General features: G+C 40.8%; 1 protein-coding gene across 6 annotated transcripts; it reads left to right on the forward strand.

Annotated features, from left to right (window-relative positions):
* Nucleotides 1–3,685: 3,685 nt before the first annotated feature.
* Nucleotides 3,686–14,393, forward strand: hao2 (hydroxyacid oxidase 2 (long chain)). Of its 6 annotated transcripts, none has more exons than XM_037110571.1 (8): nt 3,686–3,710; nt 8,028–8,180; nt 10,200–10,351; nt 10,663–10,946; nt 11,296–11,514; nt 13,109–13,267; nt 13,740–13,809; nt 13,906–14,393. In XM_037110571.1, exons 1-8 carry the CDS (start codon nt 3,694–3,696, stop codon nt 13,959–13,961), a joined length of 1,110 nt encoding a protein of 369 aa, XP_036966466.1. In that variant the 5' UTR covers nt 3,686–3,693; the 3' UTR covers nt 13,962–14,393. The 6 variants fall into 6 exon arrangements, with proteins under 6 accessions (XP_036966466.1, XP_036966471.1, XP_036966465.1 ...); XM_037110576.1 differs by lacking the exon at nt 3,686–3,710 and adding an exon at nt 6,389–6,511; XM_037110570.1 differs by lacking the exon at nt 3,686–3,710 and adding an exon at nt 6,518–6,685.
* The last annotated feature ends 335 nt before the right edge of the window (nt 14,394–14,728 follow it).

Below are 14,728 nucleotides of genomic sequence, written 5' to 3' on the forward strand. Positions count from 1 at the left end.
TCGAGCTCTCAGGACTCAAGAATTCGAGAGGCTGTATTTTCATATGCAGAAATAAAACAAGTTATCAATGCAGTGAAATTCTTAGTTCATTATGTCTCTATTGCTGTCAATTTACCTATTTAAAAATATATAAAAAATGTATAAAAGAAGAAAGATAAGAAATACACACACACTGACACAGTCCATTCCACTCACCACCCATGTACACTCACACACACTGAGGCAGAATGCTGCACTCTCAGGAACACAATGAGCTGAACTATTAACCAGGATCAGTCATTCATTTAGCTTCAGCCACAGTCAGACACTGATTGACCCTCTTGGACAAACTAACTGACAACACACACACATTAAAAAAAACTGAAGGAAGGACCAAAGGTTTGCAGGATACGAGAAAGTTGGAGAGTAAAGCGGGAAAGGCAAGGAATTTATACGGGAAAGATAGAAAGGTAGAAAAGAGAGAAATCTGATGAAGGAAGGGTGGATGGAAGAAATGAAAAATGAAGCAAGGCATGAAAGAAGGCGGACGGAGCAAATGGGAGAAGAAGAAAAGGAGGAGGAATGGAAGAAAGAAAGAAAGAAAGAAAGAAAGAAAGAAAGAAAGAAAGAAAGAAAGAAAGAAAGAAAGAAAGAAAGAAAGAAAGAAAGAAATGAGAACAGGAGGTGTTTGCTGCTCCTAAACAATTGACCTGGGCAAGCTTTTGGTGTTTTTTGGCACACAGAGAGAGGCCGGGGCTCAGACTGCTGACGAGAGGCTTAGCTGGTGCCGAGCCACGGTGGGTGGAGCATCACACTGGGTGGGGTGGAGAGTCGGGGGAGGGAGGGAGGATGGGGGGGGGGGGGGGGGGGGTAGGACTGCCCTCTGACACGACCCTGTCACAGGAGAGTAGAACCAACACGTAACCGTCCAAATAGCTGAGACTAAGGTAAGACGCTGAATTTATCCTCCTCAGTATCTGTATTTATTCACCTGAGTGCATTAACAGCATTCTGCTTCGTTGGCCATTTGCCTTTTACACAAATATACAAAATCTATTATTTGTTAACCAAATAATTCAATTACAGCAGCAAGGTGTCAGTATGTATTTTCTACTGTTGATGAGCAGCATTCCAAACGTTACCAGGCCTGTGTGACAGAAACTAATAATCTATAACAGAAGCTGCTTCAATCTTCTCCTTGTTTAGCATGGCACTCCTAATGCCACACAGCAGGTGTTCTAGAAATTCACCTGGACAATGTGCTCCCAGCAGCCATTCAGTGGCTATAAATGACCATCACCTTTCACACCCTACACATGACAGAGGCTCACATTCATCACACACACACACACACACACACACACACACACACACACACACACACACACACACACACACACACACACACACAGTGAAAAAAAGAAAAACCTATAGAAAGATACATGTGATAAAGACATTATAATATTAATAATAATGTGAAGATAAATCAGTACTGCCCAGGGGTAGAATACAAAGCAGTAAATGTGTTTTATGTGTTTTTTTTTTATATTTTGTGAATTTAAAGTGAGGGAAGACAAAACGCTTCACTAACACTGAATATGAGCGTATAAATCTTATTTAACTGAATAAATTGTTCTAAATGTTTTACACTTTTTTGTAATCCCTAAAAAAGAAAATAAACGCTGTAAAACTAAATTGTTAAACATAGATATGACTTCGAACACTTTCTAGTTAAACCTTAGAATGCACAGAGACGAGGACACAGGTAGGTCCAGTGTGAGGTGTGACTCTGTGTTGACAGCAGTGACAGGTGTGACCTCAGAGGTCATGTACAGTTGTTCTGCAGGCACACTGAACGCTGTGGTGTGTGGGTACCGACACGCTCATTAAACAACGGTCTGCTTGTGTTTACCTGCCTTACAGATGTTGAGTGGAGCTTTACGAATGGACCCACATTCAGTACTGCACTGCCCTCAAGTGTTCACAGTCAAAAGCTTACACTGCACTGTGTGTGTGGGTGCTGCAAAGGTTTCACAGGATCAAGGCTTCTGTATTGTACTGCGTAAAATAAAAGGATCCTGTGTTGATTATAAAAACAATGATACAACTGTCCAAATATTGCACACAAATAAAGTATACTGTGACCATTCTCCACTGTGTGCAGCAGTATGTGCTGTGATTGTAATACTACGACTGGTTGCTTATTAAAAGTAATAAGTAATAATAACCACATTGCCTCAGGGGGGCTTTACAATCTGTACAGTCAACTCCCCCCAAAAATGTATTTTAGTAGGGGGAAAAAAATTTAAAGAAAAGAGAAGAAGAGCCACGGAGGAAGGCTCTTTTTTACAGGACAGACAGATGTAATGGATGTCAAGTGCAGACAGCAACATCACAGTATACAGATTACAAGACAAGATATCTGATACAAGTAAGTAAGTTATAAAATATATGTAACACTAATGTTGGCTAAGTGAGTTAGCTACTCTTTCATTCTGCAAGTGTGCCATTCTCTGGCAACTTGTTTCACAGTAGTGGTACCCTGAGGGCTCAGGTTTGCCTCGTGGACAACCAGGAAGCAGCACTGTGTTGTTTTTATCATCATTTCTGTTCTGTTTGTATCAAATCTATAAATAAAATCCAAAATTAGCATGAAATGATTACTATAAAAGGCGATGGTAATGATTGCAGGTTTGGGTCATTTTAACGTCTGTCCAAAGAATGCCGAGGATTTGCACTCAAGTACAGGTACAGTTACAATGCTGAGATTTTACTCAGTCTCAAGTAAAACTACAGGTATTACGATAATACTTAAGTTAAAGTATAAGTCATCTTCTGGAACACTCCTCAGATTGCAGATATTTAATTGTTTATGTGTAATGCAGCACCAGGAGCAGGCTTTCTGTCTGAATGAATGAACTGCTCTGTTCTGATCAGTGGTCACCGCTCCAGCCTGCGCCTGCTGCACTGTGAAATATGACAAAGTGACTTCACTTCAAAAATCAAGGAAGCTGATTATCTTAGATTTACCAAGTAAATTAAACTAATTATATTGATTTTTTTTTTTTTTTTTTTTTTTTTTTTTTTGCTTGTGCAATTTTCATATTTGATAGTCTACTTTACTTGGTAATTCTGAGCTAATTGGTTTCCTGACTTTTTAAAAGTAAAGTTTCACAATTTGTGTTATAGAGTTTTGTGATGGTTTTGTGTCCATATGGCAGGGTTTTGCGATCAGAGAGCATTATTTGCTACAAAATTCTGATGAAAATGTTAGATTTACATTGTAAATTGTCAGATGCATACTTAAGTATAAGCAAAATTGCAGACTTGGAAAAAATAACAGCACAAGTACCCAAGAAATGGCTTAATCAAAGTCATGTAATGCATATTTTTAAACCCTGATTCTTAATATTCATGAGATAGTATTAATGATAATAGAAGTAGTAATTGTTATTGCAGCAGGCAGAGTAATCACAGTAGTGTCAGTACATGTATTCATGTTCATTCATGTAGGAGCAAGATTATCATTTGCTGTTGTATAATCATCAGTATCTACAGCAGAAGTATTATATTGGTATCACTATACATTTCTTTATAGGTGGATAAAATACTGGTGGTAGTATGAGTCTTGTCAGAAGCAGTGATGTGCACTCTGTTGTGGATTGTTCCCAGGTTATGAATCTGTCGGGAGAGAGAAAGTTCGACTGAGAGAAAATGAATATTTGCAATCGGTGAGTACTGACGTGAGCAACACAACACATCATCTCCACACTGTCTGCTCACACACCCGACTGTCTCTGTGCTCGCTGCGTTACCCTTGTGAACTACTGACACGACAGGATCCGTTCATTTACATTCATGAAGAAACATCATTCAACAAATTAGTCCATATTTAATTACAAAAAGATGTATTGTCATTTTTGCAATACCATTCTGATTGTTTATTCATTTTAATCATGTAATGTTAATTTCTTAACACCTATATAATCATTGTTTGCAGTGGTAAACATAGAACTATAATTATTATTACTGACTGTGTTATGTTTGATTTATTTATGTAAATTGAACTGTGATGTTAATGCACAAGACTTTTTACATATGAGTTGACTTTCTTATGTAGCCTGTTTGGTCCCAAACCTGAAACATTCTATTTACAGTGATGCCAGAGAAAATCACCAAATCCTGCTGGAATCAGAAAATATTAGCTCATTTTGACTGGTGAATGAATTAAATGATTACTTTATTTAAGAAATTATTGTTGATAATGTTACGTTGATAATTCTTAGTGCTACCTTAGACGTTGGCAATTCCACATTGCAATTCTTCTTGCTGTTATTTTTTCACTAACCAAATTTAAGACTAACCGACAAAGGTGCTTGCTGGAAAAACACCCGGTGACAGTGACGAGAAAGCAGCAGGAGCACCTCATGAGGTACACCAGGACAAATTTGATTTATTTTTGGCATTATTTTCATCAGTTTGGCATTAGCTTTTAAATGACCCAGGCAGGTCCACATTAATGTTAGAAGACCAACAAAATATGGAAATACATGATAAACAAAGGCAGCTGGACTTGCTTGATGTTTTTGAAGACATTTCACCTTCAGAGAGAATTCTACAGTTAACAATCCTTTATCCCCCAGATTGTCCATGACCTGCATGACTGACAACACTAACAGACACATGGTAGTTGGCTTGAAGATAATTATTAATTTCTTGTCTTACTCTTTCACTCAAATTACTGTGTAAATCAGTACGGTTAACACTATATACTGTACATAAATAACGTACGATGTGGATTTCAGAGTTTTTAGTGAATTTCTAAGGTTGTATTTTCATCCGGTTATCATGAGGTTCAGTAGGCCTGCACATGAAGCATGTCTTGGCCTCTGTTTAATGACTGTCAGGATAAGTGAAGTTGTGGCACCATGGCTTAATAATGAACATTGCTTTTCTTTTCCCCTTTTGTGAATGGTTAGCTAGCTTAAATGGCCTTGACTTTGCATTTTGGCATCATGTTTAGAGAATGAAACAGTCTGAAACAGAGTGATAGATTAAAAAAAAAAAAAAAGGGCAGACCAAAATGTGAAAGTAAATTAAAGTAAGTAGGCATATTGAAGTGGTGGCAACACGTGTCACTGGGAGAAACGCCCTTACTGATGACATCAGTCTGTCGCGTCATAAACACAGCCTCACTTAAAGGCAACAGCAGCCTGGATATGGCAGATGTGTTTGGCTCAGCAGGTAGGCTACTTGTTGCTCAGCTGTAACAAAATGAAGCTGATGACAGGCACATCAAAAGTCAACTTGGGCTGCGTTTCACATGCCTTCCTTCCCTTCTTCTCATTACTTTACCTTTGACAACCTGAAAGTAATCTTCCAGTCCTGAAAGAGACACGGTTTGCTTTCCAGCCTTCAGTCTGCAGCTTGTTGGCTTGCTGTCTGACCATCATATTTTTTTGTATTTTGAGCTAACCAGCACACTGTGGCTTTGACGCTGAGGACTGTTAACTGTTATTTTCACTCACTTTTCCTCATGATTTTGTAGGCCCTGAAAATGACTTTAATGATAAAATATATCAAAAATATATGGCATTTTCCTCCACGTTGGGCAAAATTTGAATGAGAAAAAAAGTGTTAACTGCTTCCCAAATAGACTTTTTGCACAGGAGCTATTTCAATATGCAACAGTGGGTTAACACATGCATTACATATTACAGTAATGCTGCGGTGGCTGCTGTGAAAAAGGTCTACTCCCTCAAAAAAGACAGGGCAAGTCGTCTGTATGCTCAAAGGAAGGATACTAACTTAATTACATTTTGATTTACTTAAACATTGTATTGAAGCACAATCGTGGCGGTTCTGGCATTAAATTGGCTAGTCTAACATACATAAAGATATTTGTAAAAAACATGAAAATCTAAGAGGGAATGCCCGATGTCCACTACTTGGATAATAAATAACTTTCCAGAAATGCTTCCTCTGTATACAACAAACAAATGCCTCCTAAAAGCCCCAGGGAAATAAAATGTCAAAGTGAAGGTCTATAGGGGCTTGAGGTTTAAGGGGTTCCCAAATAAACACAGTTTCCTCACTACAAATGATTTGGACAGACAAGAAAACACAACAGGGCCTAAACAGACCAGATGTTCTGGGTGGCAATATACTGTAAGACGAATGAGGTTCTCATGGCGTCAGGGACAGATCCCGGATGAGGGTGAGAGTCACCGGCAAGTCATTTCCCACCTCTCCTAAGCCTTTACAATGATTGGCTGGGAGGGAAATGCACCCAAGCTGCCTCCAATCATCAGTGAGGAGTCAGTCTCCTCACCTGCACACAGGTGATCTGAGTCCCCTGCAATTAGTCATGAGAGATTTTGGAAAATCATCCCAAAACAAAGAAAAAAAGTGAGTCCAAACCATTGGACTGCAAGAAAATTTGCCAAAAAAAACCCCACCCACGTTTGTTGGTTGGTTTGTCAGCAGGATGAAAAACTACTGAAGAGGAGATTTCCACTAAATCTGGGAAGAGGAAAGACCCCGTTATCTTTAGTGTGGTTTTAGAAACAGGGATTGTTTTAGGAATCTTTCCCTTACTTCCTTCAGCATTGTGATATTGGGCACATTTCCTATATTTTCTCGTGAAATAATGCATGGATCTTGATGAAAAAAAAAAAAATCTGCTGTGTTTAGGTGGCTTTTCTCTGTGAGTGAGTACACTTTGACGCAATGGATCTGGTGGTTTGTTTTTAATGTTGGATTTGGCTTGACTGAATTAAAAGGGACTGTTATGCCATGGCGGAGGTATGCACTTTACTGAGTGCCATTCTAGTTTGACAGATGTAGTAACTTTATCTTTTTTAAAAACTGTACAAAAAACGTGATGGACTGTTGAGTGTTTTTACGTTGTGGTACTGCACCTTTCACATCAAAAAGGATCTGAATACTTCTTCCAGGTGCAGGTGATCCTGACTAAACGCTCTCCAGCTGTTGTGTGTTAGCAGCTGTGTCACCATCTGCACCAGACAACGTGTGATAAATGATTAACTTTCTTACTCACGGAAGGAACGGCATTCAAAGCTGATTATTTGACATGAACTGCCAGTGTGGAGATGGATAAAAGAGGAGTTTTGTACACGCTGGCATGCGGATATGTGCATACAGCGTGTAAACATGCACGTCCTTATGTGCTACTGTCCCATCAGGACAACAGAGCACTGTGTCGGACACCTCTTGTCCTCACTATAGTTGGAATCACCATCAGCACATTTCCAGCTTGTGTAAACACAATAAGAGCAAAGGTTGCCCTCAGGTCACACACACTGTCGGGGGGCTTTCATAGCAGCTCTTTGAAAGTTTGATTCTGACGGACACAAAAGCAACGTTGAGGACACGAGGACTCACACTGACACAAGGACTCATCTCTGCTTCAAACCAAATAGAAAAGCTATAAAAAAGTCAGACAGTCATTTTAGTCGCTCGGATGTTAAAATGTTGAGGCTTGACTGTCGAGTTGTTGACTGCGTGACACGGGGGAAGATGGAACAGTGATGTTGCAACTCCAGTCCTTCGTGGAGGCCGGGTCATGTGAGATGAGGGATTTTGTTTATGAATGATCAATCATTTGTGGTAAGTCTCGAAGCTGTAAGCTCTTGCGTGCAGTTAGTATTTTTATTTTGAACCTGGAGTCTGTTTGCCGTCGGTGCCTTCAGCAATTTGATTCACATGGAGAGAAACAAATCCAGATGAAACTGGATATGTCTGGTTGCGGCAAGACTGGAAATAAATAACAAATCGTGTGTGTCCAGGTCAGCAGCAGTGTTTAGCACTGAGCGAATAGATATTCTGAATTCTGCTTTTGAAACGATTATTATGAATATCAGTGAGTGTGTGCATATGGTGAACTTCCGTGTTGATGTGCTGCATGTATTAATGATTATTCAACAAGAATGTTTTATTGATGTCAGATTATCTCCTCCCGATTCAATTCTTCCTAAACAGATTTCACTAAGTGTCAGAGTGACAATCTGATCTTTGTTCACACACAGAGAGGGAGGTCGCTGTGCAGAGATGGCTATGGTATGCCTGACCGACTTTGAGGAGTATGCAAAGGAGCATCTCTCGAAGGCCACCTGGGATTATTATGCAGCTGGAGCGGACGAATGCTGCACCAGGGACGACAATCTACTGGCTTACAAAAGGTACAGTGGGGAGCACAACATTTACAGAGACATTCAAGGTCACCACGAGCACAACAATTCAGGTGTATCGCTGTTGTTTAAATATTTAAAGGCACCTTGTCTTACTGTAACTTCATCCAAATGAGCGGCTCCAGACGTGCAGGCATTGTACAACATGTGCTGTGAGGCAGAACAGTGTGAACCCACCTGAGCTCAAATCACCATATTGAAGTGATGAACATAGTTATTTAAATTGATGTATGTCATGACATTTATGAACTTTACTTCAAAACATTAATAAATGCACCAAAATCATCAACAGAATATGAGGAAATAACACTTTTGTAATGATGCAAAAGTCGGCTACGTGTTATGTTGCAGATATATCTACTGAAGCTAGCATGCTAACCAGCTGGCTCGGGGCCACTTTGTAGGGTGATAGTCCAATTGTAAACAACACGAGCCAACACTCTCCCAGCGCTCTGAGCTCCTGGTCATTAGCAGAGTCAGCTAATAAAAATGCCAACTGCACAGTTAAGTGAGCTTACTAGCCAACAGCAGCTACAGGATGATATCCTGCCCAATATCTGTTTGGAGTGTGAAAGTGACAGGGTTGATTCTTACACCTTCAACAGCTTAAGACTAAAAACTAAAGCTCATATAAGGACACAGTCTGTGAGGCCATAAATAAAGTTTGGTGGACTTTGTGTGACGGCTGTTACTGATTCCTGTACATACTGTGCACTACGTGTGGTGATGATGCCTTACAGTATAATCATAAACAGGCAGTTGCATTTCTGCCCTGTGCTGATGCTGCATTGTTCCTCAGGCCCCCCTGCAGTGAATAAGGACATGTTTTGAGAGATGCATCACCAGTGGGACAAAGTGCATTCTTCTCAGCTTTCCTAATGTCTCCATGAAGACTGAAAGACTGCTTTCCCTCACTGTGATGGATCTGCACATTTAACTTCCTTGCATCAATAATGTTGTTACTAGGGATTTGTTTGCTGGTGCATTTGGGGTCAGGTTTTCCTCAGCAGGAATACAGATTGGGCTGTGTCTTGGAAAGATGATCCTAAATCATAGTTTTGGGGAGACGGAGTCCCAGAGGGTCTGTCTATTCTTAGTCAAAGAAATATGACTTGACCGCAAAAACAGTGGGTTATCATCTTAAGATGGATTTATTTTAAAGGAATGGAATACTGAATATTAAGACTTGGCAGTGCTCTGTCAACAGACTGGTTTGGTTCCAAAGGTCAAGATTTTCTTTTTGTTCAAATGGGAGAAAAAAAAGCATGTTGTGTGTTTGATAAAAGTTTGGTATCTAAAATAGAATCAAAATTGACATGAGTTTGTAACTGACAACCATTCTCTGAAATCCAATTTTAAAGTGGCAATTTGTCAGATGGCTGTAGCCAAAACTTTAAAACAGGGTCTTTCAGACTTTTTCCACCTGAGAGACAAAACAAAACTGAATTTTGGGCCACGAGGAATAAGAAAACATTCCAAAAACAGAGTTAAACAGCATGAACACTGATTTTTTGTAACTGTTTTTAATCAAATTTTCAAGACGGCTCCTGCAAAGAGCACATTGAGCAGATAGTGATATGCTGCCCCCTGTTGTTTTGGAGGTGCTCTCAAATGCTGACCATTTCTTAGAAGTTACACCTTTCAGTAAAACTCCATCAGGTTAGGACCACATGTATAGTCAAACAATTTGTCCAACATTAGAGATTTTGTTAGACTATTCACGCCAATGCGGCTAACAAGTCTGTATGGTGTGTCACGCTATTATGGGTATTCAAGTCAAGGAGTGGTTTTGTCATTTGTTTTAGTCTTTTACAGCTAGGGGGTGGATTTATCAGATTGATGTGATTGTTGTTGCTTTGTCTGTTCATCTGAAAATGTGTCTGTTCATTCACAGCTTCTCAGCTGATAAAATGATAATGCTGCTCTATTGTGACATGAAAAGTATATTGTATATGATGATATATGATGCCCACTCCTACCTCCTGTGTACCATGTGTACTTCACACTCAGGATCCGTCTGAGGCCTCGCATCCTGCGGGACGTGTCAGTGAGTGACACACGGACCACAGTGCAGGGGACGGAAATCAGCTTTCCAGTCGGTATCGCGCCCACTGCCTTTCACTGTCTGGCCTGGCATGAAGGAGAGGTGGCCACTGCGCGGGGTGAGGACTCTGTGTGTGTGTGTGTGTGTGTGTGTGTGTGTGTGTGTGTGTGTGTGTGTGTGTGTGTGTGTGTGTGTGTGTGTCTGTGTCTGACCCGGTTGTGGTTGAGTAGACAATATTAACCAGCATCAGTGTTATTATACATTGCCAACACTAGGTGGGAGCATAAGATTACTATAATCCAATTACTGCTCTTACATTTCTGAGGATCTGAGGCACATGGGTGCAGATTACTGTGACACTGGACTTCTCAAACCAACGTGTAACTTTTCAATAACCACAGTCATAATTCCTCATCCTCTACCTCACAGCCACGGAGGCACTCAACACCTGCTACATCACCAGCACTTACTCCACCTGCTCAGTGGAGGAGATTGTGGCAGCAGCTCCAAACGGTTACCGCTGGTTCCAGCTGTATGTGTACCGGGACCGGAAGCTGTCAGAGCAGATTGTGCACCGCGTCGAGTCCCTCGGCTACAAGGCCCTGGTCCTCACCGTCGACGTCCCATACACCGGCAAGCGCCGCAACGACATCCGCAACCAGTTCAAGCTGCCGCCACACCTCAAGGTCAAGAACTTCGATGGAGTGTTCCAGGTAACATATTCAGGACTCACAGACAAACCGGAAGTAGTGACGTGAGACACAACAAAGATGAGACTGAGCAAAGACAAGTCAGGTCAAATAAGTAAAGACTTCTTGATTCACTGCGATGTAAAAGAGCATACAACTGTTTGAAACGCCAGTCAACAGAACAGTCACATTGTTTACTTATATTGTGTGAAACATTGACAGGAAGTTAAATGTATTAGTGCATTTTTAAACTTCAAACTTGCCTCACAGCAATAGTTTTGTAGTTATCAGTGATAGCAGAAGCAACACCAAACCAGAGAACATGTGTTATCAGTTGATGCTCACAGTGGTTGTGCAAATGCACATTACGCAGGAGACAGCTGTGCCAGAGGAGTACGGGATCCCGGCCAACACCTTGGACCCCTCCATCAGCTGGAAGGACGTGTACTGGCTGCAGTCCATCACCCGCCTGCCGATTATCATCAAGGGGATCCTGACTAAGGAGGACGCTGAGTTGGCTGTGGAGCACGGCGTCCAGGGCATCATCGTGTCAAACCATGGGGGGAGACAGCTGGACGGTGGCCCGGCCTCGGTACTTATTGGCTGTTACCTCTAAAAATGATACAGTGTTAAAGATCAATTTGTTTTAATGTGATCTTTATGGAAGGTAATGCAAGTGTACACCGCTGTAAGAAACAGCAGTGACGCACCTTCCAGTAAGCAGTAGCACTGTCAGTACTACTACTGCTCAGTCCTACAGCTACGGCTCTCACTGGCATTACTACTGTGAGGATTAGTGCAACAAAGTTGTTTTAATATTAAAGAGTTGAGTGAGAAGACAGGTACCACTCTTATGACTGTACCATACAGGCACCTCGGAATGTCACCTATTACAGAGTTGTTGCAGTGATGGTTGAGGAAACATAATAAAAAAAAGATCCACATGCGCAGTTCTGTCTCAACATTTGCTAGAGTTAATGTTGCTTAGTGATATTCGTTTTCCACTGCCAGGTATTTACAGATGCCGTGGCTGTCCCTCTACACCACCGCTTAGTCCCTATTAACTACAATATCTTCATCAGCTTAAACTTAAACAAAAGTGTAAAAACTGAATTCACGCCTTTTTCCAGTTTCTGTCCTGAGACCTCATTTTGGAAAAAATATGTATGGTAGTGAATGTAGAGAGACAAAAAAAAAGTTTGTCAGTTTAAAAGATATTCATTATTGTCAAGTACGTCTGTTTGTCATAAAACTGATGAGATATCAGATTGTGAAAATATGTCATTATAAAGACTACACTACCAACAGTTTCAACCAACTCTCCTTTCACATAACTGCAGCTGTCAATACGAGCAGATTTACTGTGTTTTTCATCTTTGTCGATACTTTTTCTGTGCTGAGTTGGCAGCCATGTTGGTGTGTCAGTGAGAGGATGTAGTTCACTGAGCATTTAAACACAAAACGCGAGGATGAGGAAGTTCATTTAGAACAAACTGTGACATTCTTCACTTTAAAAATGATCCTTTAAATTGACAGACATCGTGCGTGAGATTCATGGCACGACTCAAATGGAATCAAAAACTGACAGAAGAGTCCAGCTCGACTTCTGACTGCAGCTTTTTATTTAGCAAAGCTGCCTCTGACAGCTGAAAGCCCGTCAGAGGTTTACTCTTGTCTTGTGCCTCTTGCTCAGCCACTGTCTCTCTTTCTCTTCTTAGCTTCCTCCGTCGATATCCTTTTCAGCGTCTTCCTGACAGTTTTTTGATGCAGTGATAGCAGTGTAAACATCACCACTCTCTGGCCATGCCCTATAAGCAGAGTCAGCTAGCAGAACTAACTTGTAGCTGCACTATGCAGCAGTTAAAAGGGGCTTTCGGGAAACTCCTTGAATGACAGAGTTAAGGCAGAGCAGCCGGAGGACATCGGAGGGAAAACCAGAGGACTTTTTTTTTTTTTTTTTTATTCATCATAATCAGTGACAGTTGGTTTAGCATGTGATGTGCTGTCATAACGCTCTACACACTGTGATGCCACTCACTCACTGAAGTTACACAGTGCAGGCAAGTCAAACATTAAAAAAAACAAAACAAAACAAAACAGTAGGTTGTTAAAATCACTGTTTTTTTTTTCCAGCATGTGCACTGTTGCTTTAATGTTTATCATATACTCAACTCTGTCGCCAACAGATTGACGCTCTGTCGGAGATCGTGGACACAGTGCAGGGCAGGATCGAGGTCTATCTGGACGGAGGAATCAGGACAGGGAGTGATGTACTGAAATCGCTGGCCTTGGGAGCCAAGTGTGTTTTCATTGGCCGTCCTGCAGTGTGGGGCCTTGCTTACAAGGTACAAACAACAGCACTGATCACTGTGTGATACTGCGTATGTGTGATTGATTATCACCGCACGGAAATGTTCTTCACTGAAATGTTATTCCTGACATCTGTCTGGCTTTGTTGACATACTGCCTCTCTTGTTTAGTTTCTACCAGGCTGCACAGAGCAGCTGTCCTTGACAGCTAAAGTTTATCTTTGAAAGGCATTGACACTACTGGAGCCAGGGCCTTGGTGGAAGGTTGCCATGCTAAATGCATGGTCTGAAACCGTTTAATTACTGTTCGTAACTTGCAGAGCCATACTGTTGTCTGAATTCGAGGATTTGATCCACTGTTTGAGATGCAGAATTAGATTTTACAGAAAGTATTTTTCTAAATAGTTTAAAGTTTTTAAAGAACAATAGCATCTTAAAAGCCGAAGCTGATGCCGGCTGTTTTGTGTTAATGTTCTATAGTAATGATGGTTCCTGTGTGATTTTTCAGGGTGAGGAGGGAGTGAGGGAAGTACTGCAAATCTTAAATGATGAGTTCCGTTTGTCCATGGCTTTATCAGGTGAGAGTTGTGACGTCAAGATACTAAATCAGAGTAACGACGCTCATATATTTTGAGCATTAATACAAAAGCAGTAATTCAATTTGTCTCATCCAGGCTGCAGGAACGTGGCAGAAATAAACAGGAACCTCATTCAGTTCTCCAAACTCTGAGAGACCAGCAGAGGAAAGCACAGAGGACAGTAGCAGCACCCACAGAACAGGACTCACTACGCAACCACACCAGCCGTGTTGAAGAAGAGACCAGGCCTCCACCGTGACAAAGGAACTGAAAGATGTTTGCCTCAGAAGTCGTGACTCTGTCATGTCAGGGAACACAAAAACATGCAAGCAGCTTCCATAGTTTGGAAATGACTCATGCGAGAGAGACGGTGTCTTGGGAAAGCTGAGGATCGGCGGCAGATTTAGCAAGTGAAGAATGAAAGTGTTTCTGCTTTTGGATTGGACAGGATGGGGGCACTTTTCATGAAACCAACACACTATGGGTTTTATTGTAACAAATCGACTGATCATGACATATCACTGCGGATGGAGATGCTGCCAGTGCTTGTGATTAAATAAACACCAGCTGAGCTGAAGACAATCTGTATTATTATTATTATTATTATTATTATTATTATTATTATTATTATTATTATTATTTATTATTATCTGTTATAAAATCTACTCTGGATCTGTTATTAGCAGGCAACAGCAGATAAGATGTAGCAGGAGTCTGTCTTTTGTTTTCATTTTCTTACTTAATACTGAAGGGTCTTTACATGAACAAATGTACTACAAGGAGTTTGACTGTTCATGATATAGTCTAATATGACTTACATGAGGAAAAAAGAGCCAGGACATGTAGTTATAACACATATTGTTAATCATTTACACAATTGTCATAAATCGATGCATTATGTCGTCGCCAAGCAAACACG

Source organism: Acanthopagrus latus, chromosome 9 (genome assembly GCF_904848185.1).
Source record: "Acanthopagrus latus isolate v.2019 chromosome 9, fAcaLat1.1, whole genome shotgun sequence".
Lineage (NCBI taxonomy): Eukaryota > Metazoa > Chordata > Actinopteri > Spariformes > Sparidae > Acanthopagrus > Acanthopagrus latus.

Coding starts and splice junctions, on each gene's coding strand:
- hao2 (XM_037110570.1), top strand. CDS start 6,633: ATGGATCTTGATGAAAAAAAAAAAAATCTGCTGTGTTTAGGTGGCTTT. Junction 8,181..10,199: donor AATCTACTGGCTTACAAAAG/GTACAGTGGGGA, acceptor CTTCACACTCAG/GATCCGTCTGAGGCCTCGCA. Junction 11,515..13,108: donor TGGACGGTGGCCCGGCCTCG/GTACTTATTGGC, acceptor TGTCGCCAACAG/ATTGACGCTCTGTCGGAGAT.